This window comes from Panicum hallii, chromosome 6 (genome assembly GCF_002211085.1).
Source record: "Panicum hallii strain FIL2 chromosome 6, PHallii_v3.1, whole genome shotgun sequence".
NCBI classification, from domain to species: Eukaryota; Viridiplantae; Streptophyta; class Magnoliopsida; order Poales; family Poaceae; genus Panicum; species Panicum hallii.
Genome location: NC_038047.1, coordinates 2,786,657 through 2,809,691, shown reverse-complemented (window position 1 = coordinate 2,809,691; position 23,035 = coordinate 2,786,657). Strand labels below are relative to the sequence as shown.

Genomic DNA, 23,035 nt, shown 5'->3' with positions numbered 1-23,035 from the left:
CTTATTGATCTTTCTGTTTGTTTGCTGGAAGTCGTTGCTTATTTTTTTAGTTACATTACATGCTCTAGAAAAACAATCCAATTTCATCTGTGAAACAGGAGAGGGGAGGTTCGACCCCTTTGAAACGATGTGCCCAGAAGTTTCATGATGGATGTGACTTTATGGAGTGCATCAAAAAGATGCTCAAGTGCTGATCGGTTTGATGTTTTATTGTTTCACTTGCTGGGTTTCCCCAGGTAGCGTGTACAAACAACGAGCCAGTAACTTGATTTTAAAGAAGACATCATGTTGTTGCTGGACAAGAACTTTATTCAATTGAATTGTCTTTTATGTCAGCCGGGCCTTTTCTTTTTCTTGTTTCTTTTCCCTTTTTGTTTTTTTTTTCCATTGGATCACCAAGCATCTGTGATTATTCGCATTCATTCTGCTAGGAAAAGAGTCCACATCATATGGACAGCTTCGTTGGCCGCTTGCCTTTTTCCTCTTTTTTTTTTCTGATGCAACGACTATCAGTTTAGCTTGATGTAATATCTCCATAGTTGAACAAATGTGTTGCTACTTCTTTTGCCTTGTTGATGCTACCGGGAAACTTTGGTATTGTAAACTTGTATAATGCTCCTGGTTTGATGTACGGGGAATGTTCTCATGATACCCAAAGAATGGTGGCAAATTGCGCCATTCGCATGAACGATGAGAATGATGAGTACACATTACATCATGTGAAGTTCATCAAGATTTTAGAACATAACACGAACTGCTGGTAGGTGACATGAGCTGCTGTCTGTAGAGTGTGTAGAGATCGTACTAACATAGTCCTGTCCATGGGCAGTGACAAGCCTCTAGATTTCTTAAAGCATACAAACCAAAGGAGATAGATACAACCTAACATGATGCAAATAAGCTGCCAGCTTTAGCCACTACAAATTATTGATCAAGCTTCTTGTTTCACAAATGTCCAATGTTTTCGACGTCAGGGTGTCGTAATCGACAAACCACGAGATGAGATGAGATGATGAGGGGTGGTCACTTGAAGTTCTTGTTGTTGCCTCATGCCTTCCTCATGGAGTGGATAGATTTGCAATCCTTGTTTGCTCGAGTTTACATTTAGTGGATTGGATCAGGGTTGAACTTAAGAGACTCCCTCCATATGAGCTCCTTGATATCTTCTTCGGTGAGCGATGGGTGCTCGAAGTCGAAGCTGAAAGGTGCTGGGCAAACGGGTTCGTCATTTATTTCATGGAGGGAAGCCAGGTACGGGTGGCATAGAGCCTCATCAACTGCAATAGCACAAAGAAAGGGAGCAACGTTAGCATCTTTCAAGAGACTGCTGCTTGCTTGCTAACTTTTTCATGATGCAATAACAATATCTACATGGGTGTTTAGTTCTATCATAACTTTTAGGGCATTGCTATTCATACTTTCCTGTCTGGATGAGGGTGATTGAGATAGGATTTAGTTAAAATTTGAACTAAATCCTGGCAAAATCTTTCCTCATCCAGATAGCGTCTCAGACAATTTACAATGCAGCAAGGTTCATGCAGGGCTGCAAGATTACCAGTAATCCTTTTGCTCGGATCAAACACAAGCATCCTCTCAAGCAAATCCATGGCACCACTAGACATAGTGGGGAACCGCGCACCGAAGTGTTGCTTGGGGTATTGAGGAAGGGACCTCACGTATCTGCGGGCGTTATCGCTTCGGAGGAACCCGAGGCTTGTGTCATCAGGTGACCCTACCAGCTTTTGGATCAAGAATGAACAGGAGTTACAAAAACATCATTGAGAACAATTCTGAGACATTACCATTCAAGTGTTACAAGACTCATTTTCATCTGCATTATGCCACCTACACTACACTGAAACTGAAATACTGTAATCTTAGTCCCTCTAGCAAATTCCTATAGAAGATTGCACAAAAGGGAGGGGAGAAAGAAAACAACTTCTGGTGAAATCAAAACCATACCTCGGTTATTAGCCTCAGCTGATGAACATAATCCTTTCCAGGAAACAGAGGCTCTCGTGTGACCATTTCACCGAGGATGCAGCCTACTGACCACATATCAATAGCTTGAGTATACTCTGAGCAGTTCAGCAGGAGTTCAGGCGCCCGGTACCACCGCGTAACGACATACTCCATCATGAAGTCAGTTTCAGTTGTGGTCCTTGCCAGGCCAAAATCCCCAATCTTCAGATCACACTTGGCATTCAGCAGCAGGTTGCTCGGCCTGAGGTCTCTGTGCAAGACATTTGCCGAGTGCACGTACTTCAACCCTCGAAGCAGCTGGTAGACGAAATACTGCAATAAGGGAGATTAAGAGAGTCACATTACCAGCTGCAGCCTGGGGTCTGCAAGATGCCAATGGAAAAGGGAAAAGGAAAGCAAAACAGAAACATGAAACAAATGGCACTTGCTTGAAATTTATGAGCACAATAAAATGTCACGAGGTGAACTGCGTCTCGGACAAAATACAATATATTGTACCTGACAATGATCATCAGTTAGTGGCTGGTTCGATCGCAGAAGGTGATGAAGATCAGTGTCCATCAACTCATAAACGATGTAGACATCGTTGAAGTTCTCCCTCCTGGGTGGGCGTATGATGTCCTTCAATGAAATAACCTGCAGAGAAGGGTAGATGCTGTCACAAGTCACCAGAAGTACAACTACTATACCGAGTCATTATATAACACCTAACAATGCATTGTATCACTAATTTAAGACAAAATATAGGTTCAATGCCATAAGTAGGATTAAGATTGCAGAGACCGATACTATCATTATAACAAACGTTTGCAGTGATTTAAAAAAATCATTGGCAGTTCCTGCCTAGACAAAGGAAGTGAGTGGTTTTGCTTCGAGAGGGAATCACCAGAAATTTGGCAGATCTCCTCAGGACGGCTTACCTTTGCAATGGACTACAGAGTTAACCATGGTTCAATACAATGGCAAAAAGAATTTACATGGATCTTGATCTGACACTAGTGGAGCATCTCGACCACATATATAGATTGCCACAACTCACAAGCTAGCTAGAGCCACAGGAGAAGCAGGGATCACTCACATTTTCATGGTTCATGTGCCTCAGCAGCTTGATTTCTCGCAAAGTGCGTTTCGCATCGATCTGATTGTCGAATGCGTTGCCGATCTTCTTGATGGCAACCTCCTCGCGAGTCTGCGCATTGACAGCAGCACTGGACACAAGGAATTTTCTCATGAGTAATCATTAACACAGTTCAACACGTACACGCATGAGGCTACTATTGACGGCTAGCTGCAATGGAGAACCGAGGATGAAGAAATCATCAGTCATCAGTAGAAACTTAAGGCGAATGGCACTCTACACACCCTTATAACCAGTGACTGCAAAAGAAATAAAAGAAAAAGATTGATCTACTTCATGTATAAGGCAATAATTTTTTCCAGTACCGTTTTATTAAGATGGGATACTCAAGCTTACATGACTCAAAACTTAGATGGATGTGAAAGTTAAATTGACATAAGGGATTGACTTTCTTGACCGAAGTCAGTAGGGGAAGCTCCAGCCTATTTTTTTATATTTTTTATTCTAGAACCATTTAATTCGCTTCCACGAGCAGTCAAACCCAGACTTTTGACTTTTGACGTAAGAGGGTGATTGCTCGCATGTATCAACTCATCATCTACCTTACCGGCACTAGTACAGGAATAGCAGCGGATCGGAGCCCTGGCCCATGCATGTTTCGATGAGACCAACGACTCCTATAGAAATTAAACTTGACGCTCGATCAGTTCAATATTGCTAATAAACCCCACAATTCATCTATGCCAAGCATAGTATTAATTTGATATCTGATATATATGCATGTGGGGCCATGCACAACCTATTAGATGCACAAGGTATTCTTAGCGGAGAAGGCCTTTGCATCTTGCTCAGGCGATGCACTGCCACGTGGGCGATCGCAAAGCCTTGACAAGAAGGCAAGAAGAATTAAGCAGGTTCCATGCAAAGCTTTTGGTACGAGATGCTCTTAGTTGATCAAAAGCTTCTAAAAAGAAAAAAAAATGGCAATCCGGCTCTCTGTCGATCGACATGGCCGGAGAGGAGGGAGCTAGAGAGTAGAGAGGGACGACGGGCATGAACAGGCACGCACCAGATGATGCCGAAGGCGCCGCGGCCGACGGGCCGGATGGGCGGGACGTACTTGGCGGAGACCTCGAAGAGGTTGCCGTAGACGTTGTACTGCACGTAGCGGCCGCCGTGCGTGTGCGTGCCCTTGATCTGCGCCTCCCCGCCCTGGCCCAGCCCCAGGCACCCTCCGACGCCGGCGCCGCCTCCGCCGCCTCCTCCACCCTCCATGCGCATCGAACGATCACCACCTCTGGTCCGATCCGCCGTGACCAACAAGCCGATCGAGACGCCGGCCGGCCGCGCAGCAGCTAGCGAGCGAGCGAGCTCTGGGAGAAGAGAAGGAGAAGAGAAGCTGCAGCGAGGACACGGCAGGAAGAAGAGAGGTTGGCAGCGGCGCGCGCGTGGTTGGTTGCGCGGGGGCCAGGGAGGGAGGAGATAAGGGGGAGCGTTGGGGAAAGTGGAAAAGGCGGGAGCTTTTCCTCGAGCGGAAATCGAAGTCCCGTGACGGCCAAAGAGGAGTTGGTTGCTGTTGCTGTTGCTGCTGCTGCCTGTGGACAGATGCAGGGCTCTCCTCTTCCAGGCCATTCCTCATTTCCTCCATCTCCTGCAGCTAGCAGCCATCCCTTTCCTAATGACTATTGCTCCGTCCTTTGCTAGGCTAGCTGCCTCTTACAGCAGCTCCTGATGAGCTAGCTCTGCTGTGGTCTGGCTTGATTTGTGGCAGGAAATGCAGACTGTGCAGACCATGCTGTGGTCTCGCTCGCTGATGAGAGTCCCAGCATGCATGACACTTATTTTCCTGTTTCTTAACATGATCTGTGCATAACTCCCGTGTTATGTATAGTTTTCTTGGTAACAATGTTCAATACACTATGCAACAAGAAAATACAGAGTGAACATGTAGAAGGCAAAATATCACACCCGATGCTAATAAGCACCCAAAGCTTATGCACATGTCAACAACATACCAGGTTATATAGTCAATTGGTCAGTTGATCTGATATTGTTTTATTTTCCGGCCCTACTTAGGGAAAGATAGGGTTTATTTAGGAAGTGATACTAGAAAGTTTCGATCATTTCCGTCCGGTTTCGCCTCCATTCTGGTGATCGATGTGCCTGGAAGATTCAGAGTATTCTGAAGCAGATGGAGCAGCTCACCATGTCATGTGTGGCCTTCTCGATCAAAACCTCCACGACTTGCAGGATGCCGCGTGCCTGCTGGATTTCTCTGAAAGCTTCAGGTCTTTACTCTTTATTTTCATTTGTATCCCTTTTCGTAGAGTTCTGTCACCTTGAGCGGGTAGAGAGGGTTGTATAACAGTTGAAGAATGTCAGAATTGAACTAGCTAGTGATATCAAATAGTTCCATTTGTGCACATCTCATTGATAATTAGAGCCAATGGTGCAAGGATGGAAATGTCCTTTGAGCACCGACTTAGCACCTAGGGCAAAGCAAATGTTCAGTTTGAAAAAGTCTGGCAATTTGCATACCTTCTTCTCTATTCTACGAAATGGGCACTATTGTGTGCCGGCTGTCCAGCAAAGTAGTACTCTTTTTTATGTACCTATTTGGTGTCATTAAGTGTTGATACTCTTCTTTATTAAAATTATTAGATTTAAAATAATTTGATTTAAGACAAAACTAAATAAAAATATAACCAAAACTAAAGAGAAAGAAAGAATTCTTTTTTTTCTGAAAAGAAGATAATAAGGAATTGGAGAGGGCACATCCTCGTTTTTCTTGAGAGGAAGGCTCTTTCGTTTTCTGCGGGCCTTTTCTGTCTAGAGGCCTAAACTAGTTCCGACCCAGAAGCCCAACTCAGCCCAGCCCATTTGCCAGCGCCCGCAAAGCACACACGACGTGGCGGCTCGGCTCCGCCTCCGCCGCGAACCGCGGCGCCGTCACCGATGGCGGCGGACGTGGCGGCGGCGTCGCTCTTCGGAGCTGACTGCCGCCTCTGCTCCGCTGACATCCTCGCGCCGGCTGAGGTCAGCGCCTTTCTCCTCCTCGCTCGTTTCTTCGTCCGCCTTCGATCGAGTAGAAAATTTTTGGGCACTGACTTGTCCTGTTTGTTGTCGGTAGGTCCGGGCAAGGATCGAGGTGGCGGTGCTCAACTTCCTCTCCGCGCTCGCCTCCCCCACCTCGCCGGCCATCTCCGTCCTCCCCCTGGTACGCCAGTTGCCAAACCGAAACTCACATTCCTTCCTTAGTGCGGTGATTGTTCTACGGCCATGGCCATGGGGCACGAGGATAAACACAGGATTTTGATTCCCAGTTCAAGTCGATTATTGCAATTCATCATCCATTATTGCGAGCTGTAGCCTTCCAGTTAAGATGAGCATGGCTAAATGTACTGTGAATAGTATGTTTACCACTGATCGATTCAGTGTGCAACAGTGCAAGTGCAAATCATTCTGAAGGAATTGCTTTTCTGCATGGCAGATTAGCCGGACCTCTGCCAACTGCAGCCTGCGCAGCAGCTTGCTGAGCGACGTTTCGTCAGTTTATCTCTCGTACGCCTTCTGCAAGAGGTCTCTGATGAGAGAAAACAACGCAAAGGCGTTCGTAAGAGGTGGTCACGTAATCGTGTATTCCTTCAGTATCTTGGGGACACATTTCTCTGCTTCGCCATGCCCATTTATTCGGCTGAAATGCTTGTGTATTTTGGACAGTATGGAAGGTCATGGAGATGTGCTACAAGATCTTGGGGGAAGGGAAGCTGGTCCACCAACGAGAGTTGTTCTACAAGCTCCTCTCGGACTCGCCCAAATACTTCAGTTGTCAAAGTCATGTCAACCGAGCCATTCAAGGTAACCGAATTTTCCCCACCCCATTTGGTTCTTGCTTGACCAACATGTATCATGATCCTAAGCAGATTCTGTACCTTCTTCTTATGCAGATGTAGTTTCCTTGCTCCGGTGTACAAGACAGAGCCTAGGAGTCATGGCATCAGGCAGAGGGGCACTGATTGGGCGCCTCGTGTTGCATGTGTGCCCTTGATATATTTAAATATGTCTAGTTATTGGAATTATCCGCCAAGGGAATACATGATAAACTCTTGTTTATCTTTTCACGAAGCACCTAAACTGCATGTTTAAACTACCTTAGGAACCAGATGAAGAACAGATTGACTGTTCCATTCTTGGAGCTTCAGGGCATGCAATTACTGGAGACCTGAACATTTTGAGCAAATTAAATTTGTCTACAGATGCTCGGTATATCATTGTAGTGGAGAAGGTACCAATTTTGCTTTTGCAGTCTAGTAAGGATTCCTCTCTATTTACTACTGGCTGATATGTTACTTGTTTGAAATAGGATGCCATATTCCAGAGGCTAGCTGAAGACCGCTTATATAATCAGATTCCTTGCATCCTGATCACTGCAAAAGGATATCCTGATATTGCCACAAGGTTCTTTTCTTCCCCTTGAATATGTAGGAGAGCTGTGTGTATTGTACTCAATAATCCTTAGATAAAGCATAAGAAATGCTAATCAGTTTACAGAACCCTTAGAGGCAATGCAAACTGGAAGAACAAAGGGGGAAAGAACATCTTATGTAATAAAAAACATTTTCTTCGAGATTTACTCCAATATTTTGTTGACAATATTTGGTTATCTGGTGAACTTATCCCATTTATCTTTGTTGTTATGATACAGGTTTATCTTGCATCGACTGAGCCAGACTTTTCCAAATATGCCAATTTTCGCATTAGTGGACTGGTTAAGCCCTTTCCTGTGCTGATCAATTTTGACTCATATTCCTTCAACCATTTCAAATAAAATTGATTTTCCTATTTTTAGGAACCCGGCAGGGCTTGCTATACTGTGCACTTACAAATATGGAAGCATATCAATGGGTTTGGAGTCATACAGATATGGTATGGTACTCTCTTTGAGTTATCAGACACTTATGATGCTCATACCGCTGAACAAAACGATCTTGTTCTCCATGTTCAGCTTGCAACGTGAAATGGCTTGGGCTAAGAGGGGATGATCTGCAGCTTATCCCTGAGAGTGCATTCCAAGAGCTGAAGCCACGTGATTTGCAGATTGCCAAAAGCTTGCTGTCATCAAAGTTCCTACAGGTGCGTATTTGGCTCCTCAACTTTCTAGTGTTGTGTTGGAAGCTGCAGCTTTAAAAATTAGGTATAATTGGTGACACTGAAGTAACACACGCGTAGAGGATTTTCTTTTTTAGCATCAATCTTTGAGCCCATATACTTGCATTATGACTTTATGAGACATATTCTTGGCTCTTGGCCAAAAGTGGGCAACAAAATTTCTGTGTAGTGGCCAATGAGCGTGGCTAGTGCAAACTTTGTGTCAAACTATGGTATAGTCTTGATAGTGATAGTGTTGGCAATGCATCCATTACCTGTTACCACAAAGTTCATCGGCTATGGAAAAATAAATTTCCTGGAATGTACTAATATGCTCCGGTAAACAATTCGACATGTTTTTGCATTAAGGATTACCATCTGAGATCGTTAAAGAGTTAGCAATCTTGGTATACAGCAGTAAAGCTAATTCCTGATGCTTGATCATTTGGGTTGGCCTTGTGAGTTGAGGCCATAAGCTCTTTTGTTTTGAGGGAAAATTCTTACAGGGGAGGTGACGTATACTTATAGCTTAAGGGACTATATGCCACATCTAATTTAAGCTCGTTTTTGGCTGCAGGAGAGTCACAGATCTGAGCTGACGCTGATGGTGGAGACGGGCAAGCGTGCGGAGATCGAAGCCCTCTACTCCCACGGGTTCGGTTTCTTGGGGAAGTACATCGCGAGAAAGATTGTACAGGGCGATTACATCTGACTGACACTGCCGTGTTGTTTGTTTCTCTGCTTGTACTGAGCGCAGAAATATTAGCATGGTTGCATCGGACAATTAGCTGCATGAACTACAGTTACATCCAATGCCTGTAGATTGACACAGTGATGATATCTAATTATGCACAAATAGAAAAGATTTGCTTCTTGTTGTCACTCACTACTAGTCGAATAATGATCTGGATTACATACATGCTGGGGCCTGCTTGCATGATCGAAGAAACCAGCTTGTGAGCTCCAGAGGCTCTCTACTGACTCGTGTAAGCTGCACCAATCTGAATCTTGTGAAAACTGAAATGAAGAGGCCGCTGATGCTCACCCATTAGACACCAGAATGCTGGTCGGCTGTCTTTGGGTGGAAAGAGTGTTGATGATCCCAATCCACAAGACACCTTGCTAAGCTCAGTTGTCAATGGCCACTCTCCTGCAATCGGTTGCGCAGGTTCTGGTGGCAGAACACCCACAAGTTCCTGTGTGCAACTCAGATGGGAGGACTTTGTGGGCTAGAGGAAGTGGAAAAGGTCATTCTAGATAACTTTTAGAACTGATAGTGTATGTTGTTGTAGAATCAGAGAAGAATGTCAGGGACATTTTTCAGAAGCAAGGCACGAGACAGTCTGATCAATTATCGACGGTTGCCGTGCTCTGCTTTGCTTCGGCTGTCGATCAGTGCAGGCCTGAACGGACCTTCTTCTCTGGTTTTCCGGCGGTGACCACGGCGCACAGGCAGGTGGCAGGACCCGCAGGGCGGCGAAGGATCGCTACAATTCCTCGGCAGAGCTCGTTGTCGTGGAGAAGATCGCTACAATTCCTCGGCAGAGCTCCATTGCTCGCTCCTCTGCTCCTCGACCACCGAGCGCCAGTTTGGCGGGATGGAGAGTGGCGGCGCCGGCCCGATCAGCGCGAGCATTCCCAGTCACCACGGCGGCGGAGGCATTGTGGAAAGGGAAGCCGGAGAGGAGCACGCAGAGCGTACTATGAGTCCGCCCACGACCTAGAGGAGGAGTTAGGCCGCCGCCGGCGGCCGGACGGGTAACGGAGGTCTAACCTGTAAACGGAGCTATGAAATAGGGTCCTATATGTAAATTAGGGTTGTATTTGCAAAATATCGGATCGCTACTTTACAGATACACCCGTCATTTGGACCGCGACTAAAATTAGAGGGTTAACTGTAAAATATCGAATCGCGGTTCTTGGAATTAGGCCCCTCCTTACTTCCCTCCACCGGCGGGCGGCGGCTGAGCTCCGGCGAGCCCGCCCGCGGCGGCCACGGGATTGAGGACAGCTTCATCACCCACCTCCGGTAGGAGGCCGCCGCATCTTCAACAGGGAAACCATCCGCTGGAGCCTGGAGTACCGAACCCTCCGCTCCCGCTGACGAAGGCGTCCGCGGCCGTGGCCGTGGCGTGCGCGCAAGGCCGGCAGGTGTGAGCGTGTGGCTGACGAGAACGAGGAGCGGCGGATGCGGACGGCGAGCCACGGACTCGGTCACACGGATGCCCCGCGCCCTCGTTTCTCAGCTCCATGTCCACTCGCTCCAACTTCAAAGCTTTCATCGGATCATCCATTCTATTCATTTTATCCGACGAAAATCTTAACACTCGTTGATGGCATGTCTAGTTGCACACTGATCCTATTCGAAATTTCAAGCGAAATTCATCGTTGATTCATGCTCATCTCTTGTTTGTTTGTTTGTTTTGTTTTTCTTTTTGCGGGTAATCTCTTGTTTGTTAGCTGGCATTACCTGTTGCCTGAATTGCAGCTATGCTTTGTTTGTCAGATAGATATTCAGAAACCAAGTCCATCTGCCTGCCTGTTATCGTCTCGCGGGCCTTTCTTTGACCTGCAGGTATGGAGCAATTCAGATAGCTAGCCGGATGCAGCTGCCGTGATCCGTTCTCCAGAAGCCACCGCCCTCGTGTCGCGTCGGCGAGTGGCCAGACCGGGGCCATGGCATGCAGATGCACGGCTGCCGCGATCCGTGGGGGCCGCTCGCGCGGCGCCACGTGGTGCCACGTCGGCTCCTCCCGCATGCCCATGTGTCCCTCCCTGCTCCAAGGCTTCGCCACCAATCGCGCTCACGCTCCGGCCGCATTTCCCAGGGCGGCGTGGAGATCTCTGACATCCAAATCCAAGCTTCCATCCAGCTCCTGACATTTCTTGTCCTGCTTGCTCATTCGAGAAGCACAAGTTATCCTATCCAATCTCTGTATGGTCCTGCTAGAAACTGTCCATCTTTTTTAGTCGGCAGAGTAGTCTGGTCTCCTGCGTGGATCATTAGTGTTAATGTTGCTTTGTCCTGCACCTGATGCAGCTGCATGAGCACAAGCATCCATAGATGAGTGTACTATTTATAGACATGCTTGGACCAGTGCAGGCACTGACACGCCTGCTGAAGCTGAGAGTTGCAGCAGCCCACAACCTTTATTTTGATCGACCAATCAGGAGGAGAGGATTCAGTCGATCAGGAGGAGGAAGAAAAGAAGAAGCTAGTGTCGATGTCGTGGTCGGACATGCTCACCATCTGCGGCCTGTTCGCGGTGCAGTGCATCTACGGCCTCTACATGATGTTCCTCGACGGCCTGCTCGCCGCCGGCGTGCCCTCGCTCTTCATCATCGCCGTTGCCTGCGCCGCCTCCTCCGTCGTCGTCCTCCCCTTCGCCTTCGCGCTCGAGAGGTGCGCGTGTGCGTTCAGTCCATGCCGTGATTTAGCTTTGGCAGCTAGTATTGTTTACAGCCAATTCCCTTGTTTATTAGCTTTGCCTGATTCGGTGCCTTCTTGCTTTTTGCCGATCCCATTCAGGAAGAAGTGGCCCAAGGTGTGGAGCCCCATGCTGGTTCTTCAGCTCGTCGTCATTTCACTAGGAGGGTGAGACATTTTTTTTCCCAGATAAAATGTTTTACGAATGTTGTTTTAATTTACTTTTAAATAAAAAAGTTCACTTACTTCCTGTTCAATGCTGTTGCATCAGTAGCTTGGTTAGCATATTCGACTGTCGAATCCTTGTGGTACTAAAACTTGAACGTAATGGTTCTTCAGTTCATTGCATGGCGAAGCGAACAATTCTAATGCGAGATGATGCATTGCAAGCAATTCATAAACCAAATTCTGTTCCACTGTGCAGGGTGTCCATATATCAAGTATTCATGATGCTCGGTGTCGAGCGGACCTCGCCGGCGATCGCCTCTGCCATGCCGAACCTTGGCCCTGGCTTCATCTTCGTCATTGCAGCCTGCCTGAGGTTCAATTACTGAGACACAAGAAGTTCAAAAATTATATGCATGTACGGTGCTGATTGCCAATCTCTACAGGTTTGAGAGGTTTAATTGGAAGTGCAAGTACACGAGAGCAAAGATCTTGGGCACACTGGTGTGCCTCAGTGGGGCAATGTGCGTGAGCTTCCTGAAGAACTCCACTCCTCCCAGTGTATCTCCAAAGTCCATTCCTGGGGACGAAGAAGAACTCTCCAATGGCAAGAGCAGGAAAGAATGGATACTTGGATGTTTCTATCTTCTGACCGGAGTCACAATCTTCGCCTGCAACACTGTCATGCAGGTACTAAATTCCACACACTGTTTAACATTTGGTATCTCTGCAGTTTAGCTGAATGCCTGAATCTGATGCTGGTGTAGGCTGGAGCGTTGAAGAGATTCCCTGCGCCGTTGTCGGTGTGCTCGATCACCGCCATGATGGGTTCGATCTTCAGTGCTATCATCCAGGTCCTGATGGAGGGGAAGCTCACTGCAGGGACCGGAGATAACATCACCTGGATCATTGGTGAAATTGTGCTTGTGGTACATACATCTATATACCATTCAGAATTTTCAGTAGGTGATGTTACCGATGCAATGGAAGAAGACCGACTGAAACTCCTGATCCTGCAGGGAGGCGTGGTGATCGGCCTGTGCACGACATTCCAGGTGTCGAGCATCGGGCGCAAGGGGCCTGTCCTTGTGTCGATGTTCAGCCCGTTCCAGACCGTATTCTCGGCGTTCATCTCACTCATCTTCTTCGGACAGTGGATCGGCCTAGGATGGTAATGCACTTGCATTGCAAGAATGCTGCTGCATCCTCTGAAATTCTGAGCTGAGCTTAACCTAACCTGCACATTTGTTTACACCTAACAATGTTCATGTCATCTCTTTGCTGCAGTTTTGTGGGGATTGTGCTCATGTTTGTTGGACTCTACGGGGTGTTGTGGGCGAAGAACAGGGAGGACAAAATGCTCACCGAGCTGACTGCGCCACCTGAAAGTGAATGTGATGTAGAGAGGCCATTGCTGCAATGATAGTCAGGCAAAGTCGTCTGATCGTGTTGCCATGGGTGCAATCTTTTAATGTTGAATTGCATCCGGGTGTACGTCTGATTCTGTTTGTGCTTTGCAATCTTGCTTGGAGTATCTTTGGCTGCTTCGCTGAGCAAAGGTCAAAGGAGATTTTGAGTTCGTTGGCTGTTGTGTCGGAATCGCTGCAGTTTCTTGCTCATGGTGATCTCAGCTGTCATATGATTCTCTTTTTCCCTTTTTCTCCAGCCCAAATGCAAGAAGAATGTGTTGAATTGGCAACGCAAGACATTGATGGTTACTGGCATCGAGAGCTGCTCCAAACACTTTAGCTTACATGACTCCTGTGTGTCTCTAATTCTCATATGACATGATAAACTACTAAAGCATTGTGTGAAGTGCTTGAAAGAAGCTCATGGTGTTAACAAACAGGTTAAATCGCCATGTTTTCCTGCTTGGCCATCGTGAATGGCAAATTCATTAGGTAGCATTGTGAATACCAAACTACAAACTTATCTCTTTGTTTATTTTTAAATTGGACACTAACATACCTACAACATCAAAATGGAAGAGAGTTTTGTTGTCAATGAAAGCAACTACCGCGAAACATCTAGATAGTGCATTTATTTATGATACTGTAAATGCTAATCATTGTTCTGTATACTTGGTAGAAGTTGGAGATGTCTGACTTCTAACAAAACTAAAACCAGTTGCATTTTACTGCCTCATTCATTTTATTTGCAGGTTGTATTATAATTTGAAAGAAAGTCAAATTTATAAGTTCCGACCAACAGTTAGTTAAGTCGTATCATGTTTAGTGTCTGAAAGTGGGACCAATGGATTCAAATTTCAGATGTCTCTAATATGATATTGATTTTGTAAAAATCTATTATCTTAATATTCTAGCGATGTTTAACCGGGTAATATTACCCACCTTTTCAGTCCACAATGTACCCAAAGAGAAGCTAATGGCGTCTTACGTATACGAACGATATGCATGCTTTATAATTGGACAGCGTTAAGCTTAAGTTAACAGGGTATATACAGGTTGATTAGACCGTGACCGCGTGAACAAGGGCACATGGAATTAACAAAATATCTGGCACCCTCATAGCCAAGTGAAAAACATTCCAGCGAACTTAAGTTCCAAAACTTTAAAGGATCCGCAACAGCGCTCAGAATTCAATCACTCACATCGATCTCATACTAGCACTAAAGCAGGATTTCCGGAACCCACGAGAAAATTTCATACTGAAACAAATTCAAAGAGAATTAAACATGGTGGCAAATGCCTATTGCAATTTTGTCTAGCTCTTGGAGGCCTTGTCCTTGGTCTTTTGGATCTTCAACACCTTCTTAACGATCTTTTGCTCCTCAACCAAAAATGCCCGAATGATCCTGCAAGGTGGGGTGGCTTAGTTCACCATTAATCAAGGGAACAGATGAACATATAAGATACGAAAGGGTCATCACCTCTCCCTAACTGCAGTACCAGACAGAACACCACCATATGGACGGTTCACGGTCCTCCTGTTCCTTGACAACCTGGACCTCTTGTACTCAGCAGGTCTGAGGTGTGGAATCTGCAATTAAAGCATGTGCAATATTTATGAGAAGGGCATGCCCATACTGTAGCCTTGATATAGTGCAAATGCAACACAAGCTTGTGTCCAAGAACGGAAAAAGTTCAAACTGCCTATTTCCAGTAATCAGAATGTAGTAAAATCTACCAATATATGCGGAGATGCCGATGTAGAAGGCAGCATAAAGTTATTATGGCTGTGCAAAGGCGAAGAATGATTTTGAGCAAATTCCACACATGAAGTGCAAAGGGCATCATTCATGCTTTACAAGTCATTTGTGTGCAAGACACTCGTGCCAAGAAGTGAGTTATAAAACTCCCATCTTAAAATCAAAAATAAGATAAACATAACCATTAAATCAATGTGTTCCCAAGATATTGTGGTACATAAGAATTCCCTAAGATTACCGGACAAAACCAGTTGGTCAAAAGGTTGTCAGTTAGGAGCGAAAGACAATTCAGTGTAATCATAGTCATTACAGATGTAATCATTTGAACTATGCAACTGATCATCATCCAACCTGACCAGTCACTACCTGAAGGGTGCACCAACAAAGACAGCAAATAGAAGACTAACAAAGGAGCAAACAGTTTGATTGCTCAATTAGCCTCGCATGCCAAAAAAACTAAAAAATAGGGGTACGGGAGAATATACAAATGCAATGGGCCTCATAGAGAAGATTAGGCGTAATCCACATGAAAATTTCAGATATATGCTTGTCATGTTTTGGAGTAATCATAGGCCCAATACCACATCAGAAACAAAAAAGACAGCACAGGAGTTGAAACTGGAACAGCAATTTGAGAACTTACAAACAGAACAAATTTGTAATGTGCCAATATAGGTGTGTCGCGGTACAGATTAGAAATCAACATCAACAGAGAATATCTCAACAACCAGAAACACCCAAGGGATCCAGTAATTATGTTCCAACATTATACAATAGCCAACATTGTGCGCTACAACACAAAACCACTTCCCTTCAGTTCATAAACGCTATTCCTGCTAGTTATTGAACTGGCAGATACCAATCCGTGGAAACCAATTAGGACACTTAGTAACAAGTTTGTGCTATGAACCCCAGCAATAACAAGGCATCCCAGCCACTTCATAATATGAACTGGGGAAGCAACATACATCTTAAACGAATGGCAGAAGACGCTAAATCTTCATTTGAAGATAAATGAGTGTTCTGGCATTCGGTTAGAACAAGATGAACATCACATCAAATATCATAATTTGCCAATATCCTTCAGCATGCAAACATGGAAGTCATGGATCAATTCACCCTACTCTCGATCCAACTCCAACTCATCACAGGAATTTATAGTAAAGATGCAAGTTAATCATCACAAGAACTTAAGATGACGAACAAGCATGCAAGTTAGAGGAAAAATTGCCGGCTCTTTGGGGAGATCTTCAAGATATCAAAACTAAAACGAAAAGGCCTCATAGAGAATATTAATATTAATCAACATGAAACTTCAGCCATATGCTCGTCATTTATCACTATAATCATCGGCCAGCAAAATATGTCAAAACAAAAAAGAAATGTAAATCTGGAGCAAAGATCTCAGGATTCAATCAGGTTCAAGATTCAAGTAAAACAAGCACAACACAAGATTTTGCAACAGGAACATGTCTTACTCTGTCTGAGTACGAATAATAAGTTATACAACATGTACAGGTATTTAGGCATGGCATGCAAATTTACATGATATGGCAGCACACTTTACAATTAACACCAGATCAATTAATATTAATTATGACAAAATGAACCTTTAAACGATGAAAACACAAAGATAATAGGTATTTCCTACAATTTGCCAAGAGTATGTTATCATGTCAGAACAAAGAATAATCTAGCCAAGAGGCAAAAGCACCATTCCTCAACAAACTTCAGTATCCTTATTGTAATCACACTTGAAAAGAATATGAACAAGAAGCTACCACAAATTATGCCACACTTCACAGACATGTTCTGCTAGGTTGAAAATTCTGTTGATCAGGTAGCATTCAAAATGAATAATATATGCATATAACATGATGTAGCGACATAACTCAAGATCACGTAAATAAAACTGAAAGGTAGGCGGCACATACTCCTTGGATCTTCTTCCCGGTGACCGGGCACTTCGGCCCACTCGCGCGCTTCTTGGTGTACTGGTACACAAGCCTCCCACCTAATCAACAACAACGAGTCAAGATCCGAGAAAAATAATGCCCAGAATTAAACGGCACCAGTGCGACATCCGACGAATCACACGGCGGAACTAAAAAGAAACTAAATTCCACGCGCAGATCCATCTAATTCCTAATCCAAACATGAGCAGCGCAGCAAAAATCCTATCTCCGCAACCCGCAGGAACAGAAACACCGGGCGATCGACCGCGCGACATGCCCAATCTTACCAGGGGTCTTGACGACGCGGGTCTGGTTGGACTTGGTGGCGTAGCTGTGCCGCTTCCGGTAGGTGAGCCGCTGCACCATCTTGCCCCCGGCCGCCGCCTTCTCCCGGGCTTCCGCTCTCCGCGCGCGCTCTTCCTCTCTCAAGCGTGGCGGCGGGGAGGGGACTGAGGGCGAGACATGGAGGAGAGCTTTTATAGGGTAGCCGGTGTACCGGGTGACCTAAATCTGACGGTGGATATGTGATCTGCACGGTGAGCGGACGGTTCGGATCCGTTCCACCGGATTAACAGGCTCGGGCGAGATGAACTGGTTGGGCTGAATTTGATTAAAGGCGACATATGGTTTGATGCTTACCTTAGGCAACTTTGAAATTCTTCCTGGACTTTGGTTTTGGTTTGCTTGGATTTTCTTGACTGTTGCCATTTGACTTTTGGGTTGATAATATTTTTGTTGTTCTACTAAGTTTTGATTTGGGTTAGTGTGAAATTGAGACTTCTAACCTTGTTACAAAGATAAAAGATAGATTTTTTCCAACTTTGTATAAATTAAAGCGCACCATAAACTACATTAAAGCATCTTTACATCGAACATACACAATATTTTTTTCTTTTTTCAAAACACAAACACTTATACTTATACGCACATACACTCACCTAATCGTTTCTCTCTTTTTTTTCAAAACACAAATACTACACTCGCATATAATCAACCCTATGGTATTGCTCTACTGTTGATTGCCATTGTTGTTGAGTAGAAACACAACACCTGTAACCTATCAAAATCAGAGGAAATAACCCACAAAAAACCTTTGAAATAGTGTGAATTCATATTTTTTCCATGAAAGTAAAAAATGGTCGGCTAGTTGTTTCTTCGAAAAGAACTCTGATTATTTGAAAAATGATATGCCCAAGTGCTTAGCTATAATTCAAAGTTCCCTTTTAGAATGTATGAGTAGGAAAATATTGCAATATCCTTAAGCATGTGCATAAAAATAACCTCTCTAATATAAACAAGTGCTTAAATAGATTCAATCATCTTGTTGGCACAATGGAACACCATAAACACAAAGCAAATTAAGCTCATTATACTCCTATAAGAACATGTGCATATGATGTAACAAAGAGAAACCTTTATTTAATTAAGTGACATATTGTACATGCCCTGCATGAAAAACGAATAAAATACACCAAGACAAAAATAAAGACCAAAATAGGTGAAACCTAACTAAATTTAATGAAAATATACAAATAAGAAACTAAAAATTATTTATGTTAAGCCATCTCATCTCCAAGTCTCCAGCCAAAAAAATTTCATGCAACCTCTTCTATACACTATATTCGTTCGAAAATGCAAGATGTTTTAGTTTTATCGTGAGTCAAACTATTCTAATTTTGATCAAATTTATAGAAGAGCGCACCATTTTCTATCCATCATAAAATATGTTTCAATAATGCATTTTTTTATATTGAAGGTGTTAATATATTTCTCTGTAAACTTATCAAAATAGAGAATCTGATGTAACATAAAACTAAAACACCTTACATTGAAAAAAATAGTGGACTGCTACTTATCTTTTCCTTTAGGTTTCGATACAAAATACTCAACCAATTTTTAAATGCCTATACATATAACACATGCTACCAATGAATAAACTAACACATGCACCTAATGGAAAGTCATGCATCTTTATTACCCTGCCTTGGTCGAAATAAGAAAACACTATCTCTCCCACGTCAAAACATCTCTTTGAGGTCATAAAAAACATCTCTTTGAGTCCACGTCTATTTTAAACTTGAACAACTATTTAGAAGTTTTGAGAAGGCTTGACCAAGTCAAAAGCCCCCAACCAAACAAATAACCAACAATACCTAAAATTTCAGACCAACCGAGATACCTTCTACAAGATGTTTGAGCAACTTAATCAACACTGGTTGTTCAGATGGTTGCAACCATCCATCGAGCTTAATGTTAGGATTCAATTACTCCTAGTATGGTAAAGTAATAATAAGGGAAATATAATAATGCTCCTAGTATGGAGAGAACGGATACCTGCTAGTATTACGAAGACCAAAGCTGGGGAAACAGAGCCAAATTAATACTCGTCTTCTTCTCTTGGCCCCTTCGTCTCTCTCTCTCTCTCTCTCTCTCGCCCCCACCCTCACCCACCCGCCCCGAGATCTCCCCCCGTCTCTCTCATCGCGCCGGTTCTCTCTATACCTCTTTGATCCGGCAATGGCCGCCCCCGCCCCTGCTACCGCCGGCGAGCTGCTACGCATCGACCCTCTCGAGCTCCGCTTCCCATGTACGTGCTCCTCCCTGTCCCCCGGTCCTTTTCTTTTCTTCTTTCTTTGGGGGAAAAATCCCTTTTTTCTTGTTTCCGCTGGCGTGGATCGATAGGCTCGTGACCTTCTTGATGTTCCCCCTGAGCAGTCGAGTTGAAGAAGCAGATCTCGTGCTCCATGCAGCTGTCGAATCTCAGCAACGACTACATCGCCTTCAAGGTCCGTTTGTCCTTCACAAAATTTCTTTTTTTTCTTTTTCTTTTTAACTTCCCATGTGAATCATCTCATCTTAGAGCCCAAGAAACTGATTGATACCATGTTGTTGGGGCCTGTTGTGCTGCCTGATGGGTTTGTGGTCGACATTCCAAAAGTCTGTTTTACATGAATTGGAAACATCGAATTTGACCCTGTATTCGTCCAAAAATTGGGGCCCTTTAGATTGGTTTGTGATGGCGCCCCTTCAATTTGGACGGTTACTGCTTCAAAGGGCGATTTGCACAATTCAGAAAACTTAAGGCTGTCTGCTCTATTCATGTTTGCATTTCTGTTGCTTACACTTTGGAGGTTTTAGATAGCTTATGATATCATTATACTGAGGTTTGGTGCTTGGAGGGGTCATTTCTTTCCTGCTATACCAAACTGTTAATTTGTGGTAATTGTGTTGCATTGTGATTAGTCTCTAGACGAGGTTGTTCTTGGTTTTCCTTGCTGTTCTAATGATGGTAAGTGTGGCGCCTTCGTGTTGTTTAACTGTGTGTCTGCGTGTAGTTACTCAAACTGTTAATGCTAATAGTGATGTAGTAGTGACTATAGCCTACTCTTGAAAAGGAAGCACATATTCAAGGAGTTCTTATCACATCTTGTTTAACTGTTTTCTTTGTTAATTCAGGTGAAAACTACAAGTCCAAAGAAGTATTCAGTGCGACCCAACACGGGGGTTGTCTTGCCACGGTCTACTTGCGATGTCGTTGGTCTGTAATGCTTAGCATTTCCCAACCTAATTTGGTATATGGGCAAACCATCATCTAACCTGGTTTTGTTTATCTGCACTGCTGCAGTGACAATGCAAGCACAACGGGAGGCCCCTCCTGACATGCAGTGCAAAGATAAGTTCTTAGTCCAAAGTGTCGTGGCACCTTCTGGTATTACTGTGAAGGATGTCACAGGGGATATGGTAATATTTCTTTCTTAATCATTTTTTGCCATGGATCTGATGAAACATTACATACAGAAGGATAAAGGCATCAGCTCTGGAATTGTTTTTTCATGGAGATATAAACCTTCATGTCTTTTAGCACTTTATCTAATTGACTTTAGAGTGCAGCTATATTAAAACTTTGACATTCACTTTTGTGCTGCTGGCTTGACAGTTTACAAAGGAGTCAGGGAATAAGATGGAAGAGGTCAAATTGCGAGTGACCTATATTGCTCCTCCACAGCCACCCTCTCCTGTTCCGGAGGAATCTGAAGAAGGTTCTCCGTCTAGGGCTTCTGAATCAGAAAATGGAGATGGCCCAGCTGGGGGATTCACCAGAGTGAGTTACTGTGACTATTGAACATTGGCCTACATGTTCCTCATTTTTTTCAGTGTGAGGATAATATATTTTTGAAACCATTGCAGGCACTGAGAGAGCGCATTGAGCCTCAAGAAAAATCTTTAGAGGTCAGTTTCTATTTTGATTAGTATAAGATTTCATAATAGAGCTGGCATCTTTTGTACTTTGTTTCCTTTAGTTTTGTATTCTTTTTAATATCCTCTCTTATACTCTGGGAGTGTCGGCATTGCAGGCTGGAGCTTTGATTTCCAAACTAACTGAAGAAAAGAACTCTGCGATTCAACAGAATCATAGACTTAGACAGGAACTTGTAAGTGAAGCATCGTATTTTATCTATGCTATTGTATCGCAGCTTTATATCACGAATGCTGTAAGTTCAAAAATAAAAGACAGGGAACTTATGCCAAACGATCCACCTATTAATGCTTGATCCCTTTTTCGTTATCTTGTCAATACAAAGGGAAAAAAATCACAAAATAGTTGTAGTGGTAATCCTTATATCATAGGATATTTTACTCCATGCTTAATTTTACTAGAGAAGCAACAAAGAGGTTTTCACTACGATCATTGATCATTCCTTTTTTTTTTCCTCTAGTGATGATTTGAGTGGATCTGATTACCATAATAACAGATTATAATAATACCATATGTTGGTTTTCACTTGTCCTTTCACATGAATCTATAAGCACAACCGGCAACATGGTGCCATCATGAAAAATGAAAAGGCACATGATTGTTATGCTTTTGATGCTAATAACCACCCGTAGACTTAAGCGACATATGTACCTTCTTTTCCTTTTTCCTGAATATAAGAGCTGCAAGCTGGACATGAAATGAAACAAAAATATGACAAAAATATTATAGAATCACATATTCCAATCTGGGACTGGTGAAATTTGGCAATGCTGGTAATATTTGCACTGTCAAGTTAGGGTCTGTTCATTTTAGCCTTTTCAGCTTCTGCTTTGCCTGCCTCTGGATCTGTCTCATATTAGGCTGGCATGGCTGCAGGAGAGGGTAGGGTGAATGATAAAACATGGATCTGTCTCCCAATCTCTTTGAACTAATGTGCTCGTTAAAATTAAGTATAGAAAAGACCCCTATTGACTATGTTTCAGTGTTAAAATTTTATTGCCATGTAGGGCCAATAGGATACGATAACAGATTTTGGCATGGTTACAATCCAAAGTCCAAATGCTTCCTACTTTACCAGAATTTGTCTGGGCCCTAGTTTTGGCCATGCCCAAATTTTTGGCTTGGCACAGTAGTCACAAATGTAGGATGGGCCTGGCACAATGGAAGCCTGACCCAATTTCTGCTATTTGATCCAAGATGCATTGATTTTTTCCAGTAATTTTTTTTCAATTCACTGATTCTGCTTGAGTCTTAAAACCTATCCTATATTTAAGCTTCATGTTTTGGTTGATGATCTACCTAGTAAACTGCACCAAGAACCACCTGAAGAACAATTATTGTCTCCTAAAATGCATTACTATTTAAGCATTTAGGCTTATACTGCATCTACTAGAAACTAGTCCTTTACTGACATTCTTTTTCTATTGAGAAGCTGTGATTCAATGTGGTCATTTGTTTCTGTTCATGTGGCAGGATTTGGTTAGACGGGAGGTCAGCAAGAGACGAGGAGGCGGCTTCTCCTTTATCGTTGTCATAATTGTTGCTTTGATCGGCATATTCCTGGGCTATCTGATGAAGTCATAATTCTTTCAGCCATATCAAAGACATTCATGCAAGTAATGTTTGGGAACTCAAAAAGACCATGCAAGTCAGATGTCTTGAAGTTCTCCTTCCTGTTTTGTCGATATAGGAGTGCGTATGTGAGGAATGCTGAGCCAGTTTAAGCTTTTCTTCTTTTGTTGTTATTTTTCGTTGGGTGAGTCGTGCGCATTGCTGACACTCTTTTAACTTGGAAAATGCATCGATTGCTTTTGTTAACCGTTGTCTTGAATTCTTGTCGAGGCGGTAACTG

General features: G+C 43.8%; 5 protein-coding genes and 1 non-coding gene across 9 annotated transcripts; 3 read left to right on the top strand and 3 right to left on the bottom strand.

Annotated features, from left to right (window-relative positions):
• Positions 1 to 715: 715 nt before the first annotated feature.
• LOC112896384 (mitogen-activated protein kinase 2) lies at positions 716 to 4,592 on the bottom strand. Its single transcript, XM_025964328.1, has 6 exons — positions 4,131 to 4,592; positions 3,062 to 3,191; positions 2,482 to 2,619; positions 1,963 to 2,295; positions 1,556 to 1,739; positions 716 to 1,277 (listed from the first exon to the last, which is right to left on the bottom strand). The coding sequence occupies exons 1-6, from the start codon at positions 4,340 to 4,342 to the stop codon at positions 1,105 to 1,107; spliced, it is 1,170 nt and encodes a 389-aa protein (XP_025820113.1). The 5' UTR covers positions 4,343 to 4,592; the 3' UTR covers positions 716 to 1,104.
• A 1,364-nt stretch (positions 4,593 to 5,956) lies between these two features.
• Positions 5,957 to 9,095, top strand: LOC112896385 (meiotic recombination protein SPO11-2). Its single transcript, XM_025964329.1, has 11 exons — positions 5,957 to 6,097; positions 6,192 to 6,278; positions 6,552 to 6,681; positions 6,782 to 6,919; positions 7,009 to 7,097; positions 7,218 to 7,346; positions 7,425 to 7,519; positions 7,767 to 7,829; positions 7,911 to 7,987; positions 8,067 to 8,194; positions 8,787 to 9,095. The coding sequence occupies exons 1-11, from the start codon at positions 6,017 to 6,019 to the stop codon at positions 8,919 to 8,921; spliced, it is 1,152 nt and encodes a 383-aa protein (XP_025820114.1). The 5' UTR covers positions 5,957 to 6,016; the 3' UTR covers positions 8,922 to 9,095.
• Positions 9,096 to 10,173: 1,078 nt separating this feature from the next.
• LOC112896386 (WAT1-related protein At5g47470-like) lies at positions 10,174 to 13,543 on the top strand. Of its 4 annotated transcripts, none has more exons than XM_025964331.1 (8): positions 10,174 to 11,144; positions 11,250 to 11,612; positions 11,739 to 11,804; positions 12,061 to 12,177; positions 12,248 to 12,491; positions 12,569 to 12,730; positions 12,821 to 12,972; positions 13,089 to 13,543. In XM_025964331.1, exons 2-8 carry the CDS (start codon positions 11,434 to 11,436, stop codon positions 13,222 to 13,224), a joined length of 1,056 nt encoding a protein of 351 aa, XP_025820116.1. In that variant the 5' UTR covers positions 10,174 to 11,144; positions 11,250 to 11,433; the 3' UTR covers positions 13,225 to 13,543. The 4 variants fall into 4 exon arrangements, with proteins under 4 accessions (XP_025820116.1, XP_025820115.1, XP_025820117.1 ...); XM_025964330.1 differs by having other exon boundaries at positions 10,174 to 11,187; positions 11,313 to 11,612; XM_025964332.1 differs by having other exon boundaries at positions 10,174 to 11,187; positions 11,308 to 11,612.
• A 757-nt stretch (positions 13,544 to 14,300) lies between these two features.
• Positions 14,301 to 17,379, bottom strand: LOC112898493 (60S ribosomal protein L34-like). Its single transcript, XM_025966828.1, has 4 exons — positions 17,213 to 17,379; positions 16,905 to 16,984; positions 14,692 to 14,801; positions 14,301 to 14,616 (listed from the first exon to the last, which is right to left on the bottom strand). Exons 1-4 carry the CDS (start codon positions 17,289 to 17,291, stop codon positions 14,526 to 14,528), a joined length of 360 nt encoding a protein of 119 aa, XP_025822613.1. The 5' UTR covers positions 17,292 to 17,379; the 3' UTR covers positions 14,301 to 14,525.
• Positions 15,229 to 15,325, bottom strand: LOC112898640. The gene has a single exon (XR_003229901.1). It is a non-coding gene; the product is annotated as a small nucleolar RNA snR60/Z15/Z230/Z193/J17 (small nucleolar RNA).
• Positions 17,380 to 19,336: 1,957 nt separating the features above from the next.
• On the top strand, positions 19,337 to 23,014 carry LOC112898513 (vesicle-associated protein 1-2-like). The gene is made up of 8 exons (XM_025966853.1): positions 19,337 to 19,512; positions 19,641 to 19,711; positions 20,382 to 20,463; positions 20,551 to 20,666; positions 20,863 to 21,027; positions 21,114 to 21,155; positions 21,281 to 21,358; positions 22,657 to 23,014. Exons 1-8 carry the CDS (start codon positions 19,443 to 19,445, stop codon positions 22,765 to 22,767), a joined length of 735 nt encoding a protein of 244 aa, XP_025822638.1. The 5' UTR covers positions 19,337 to 19,442; the 3' UTR covers positions 22,768 to 23,014.
• Positions 23,015 to 23,035: the final 21 nt, after the last annotated feature.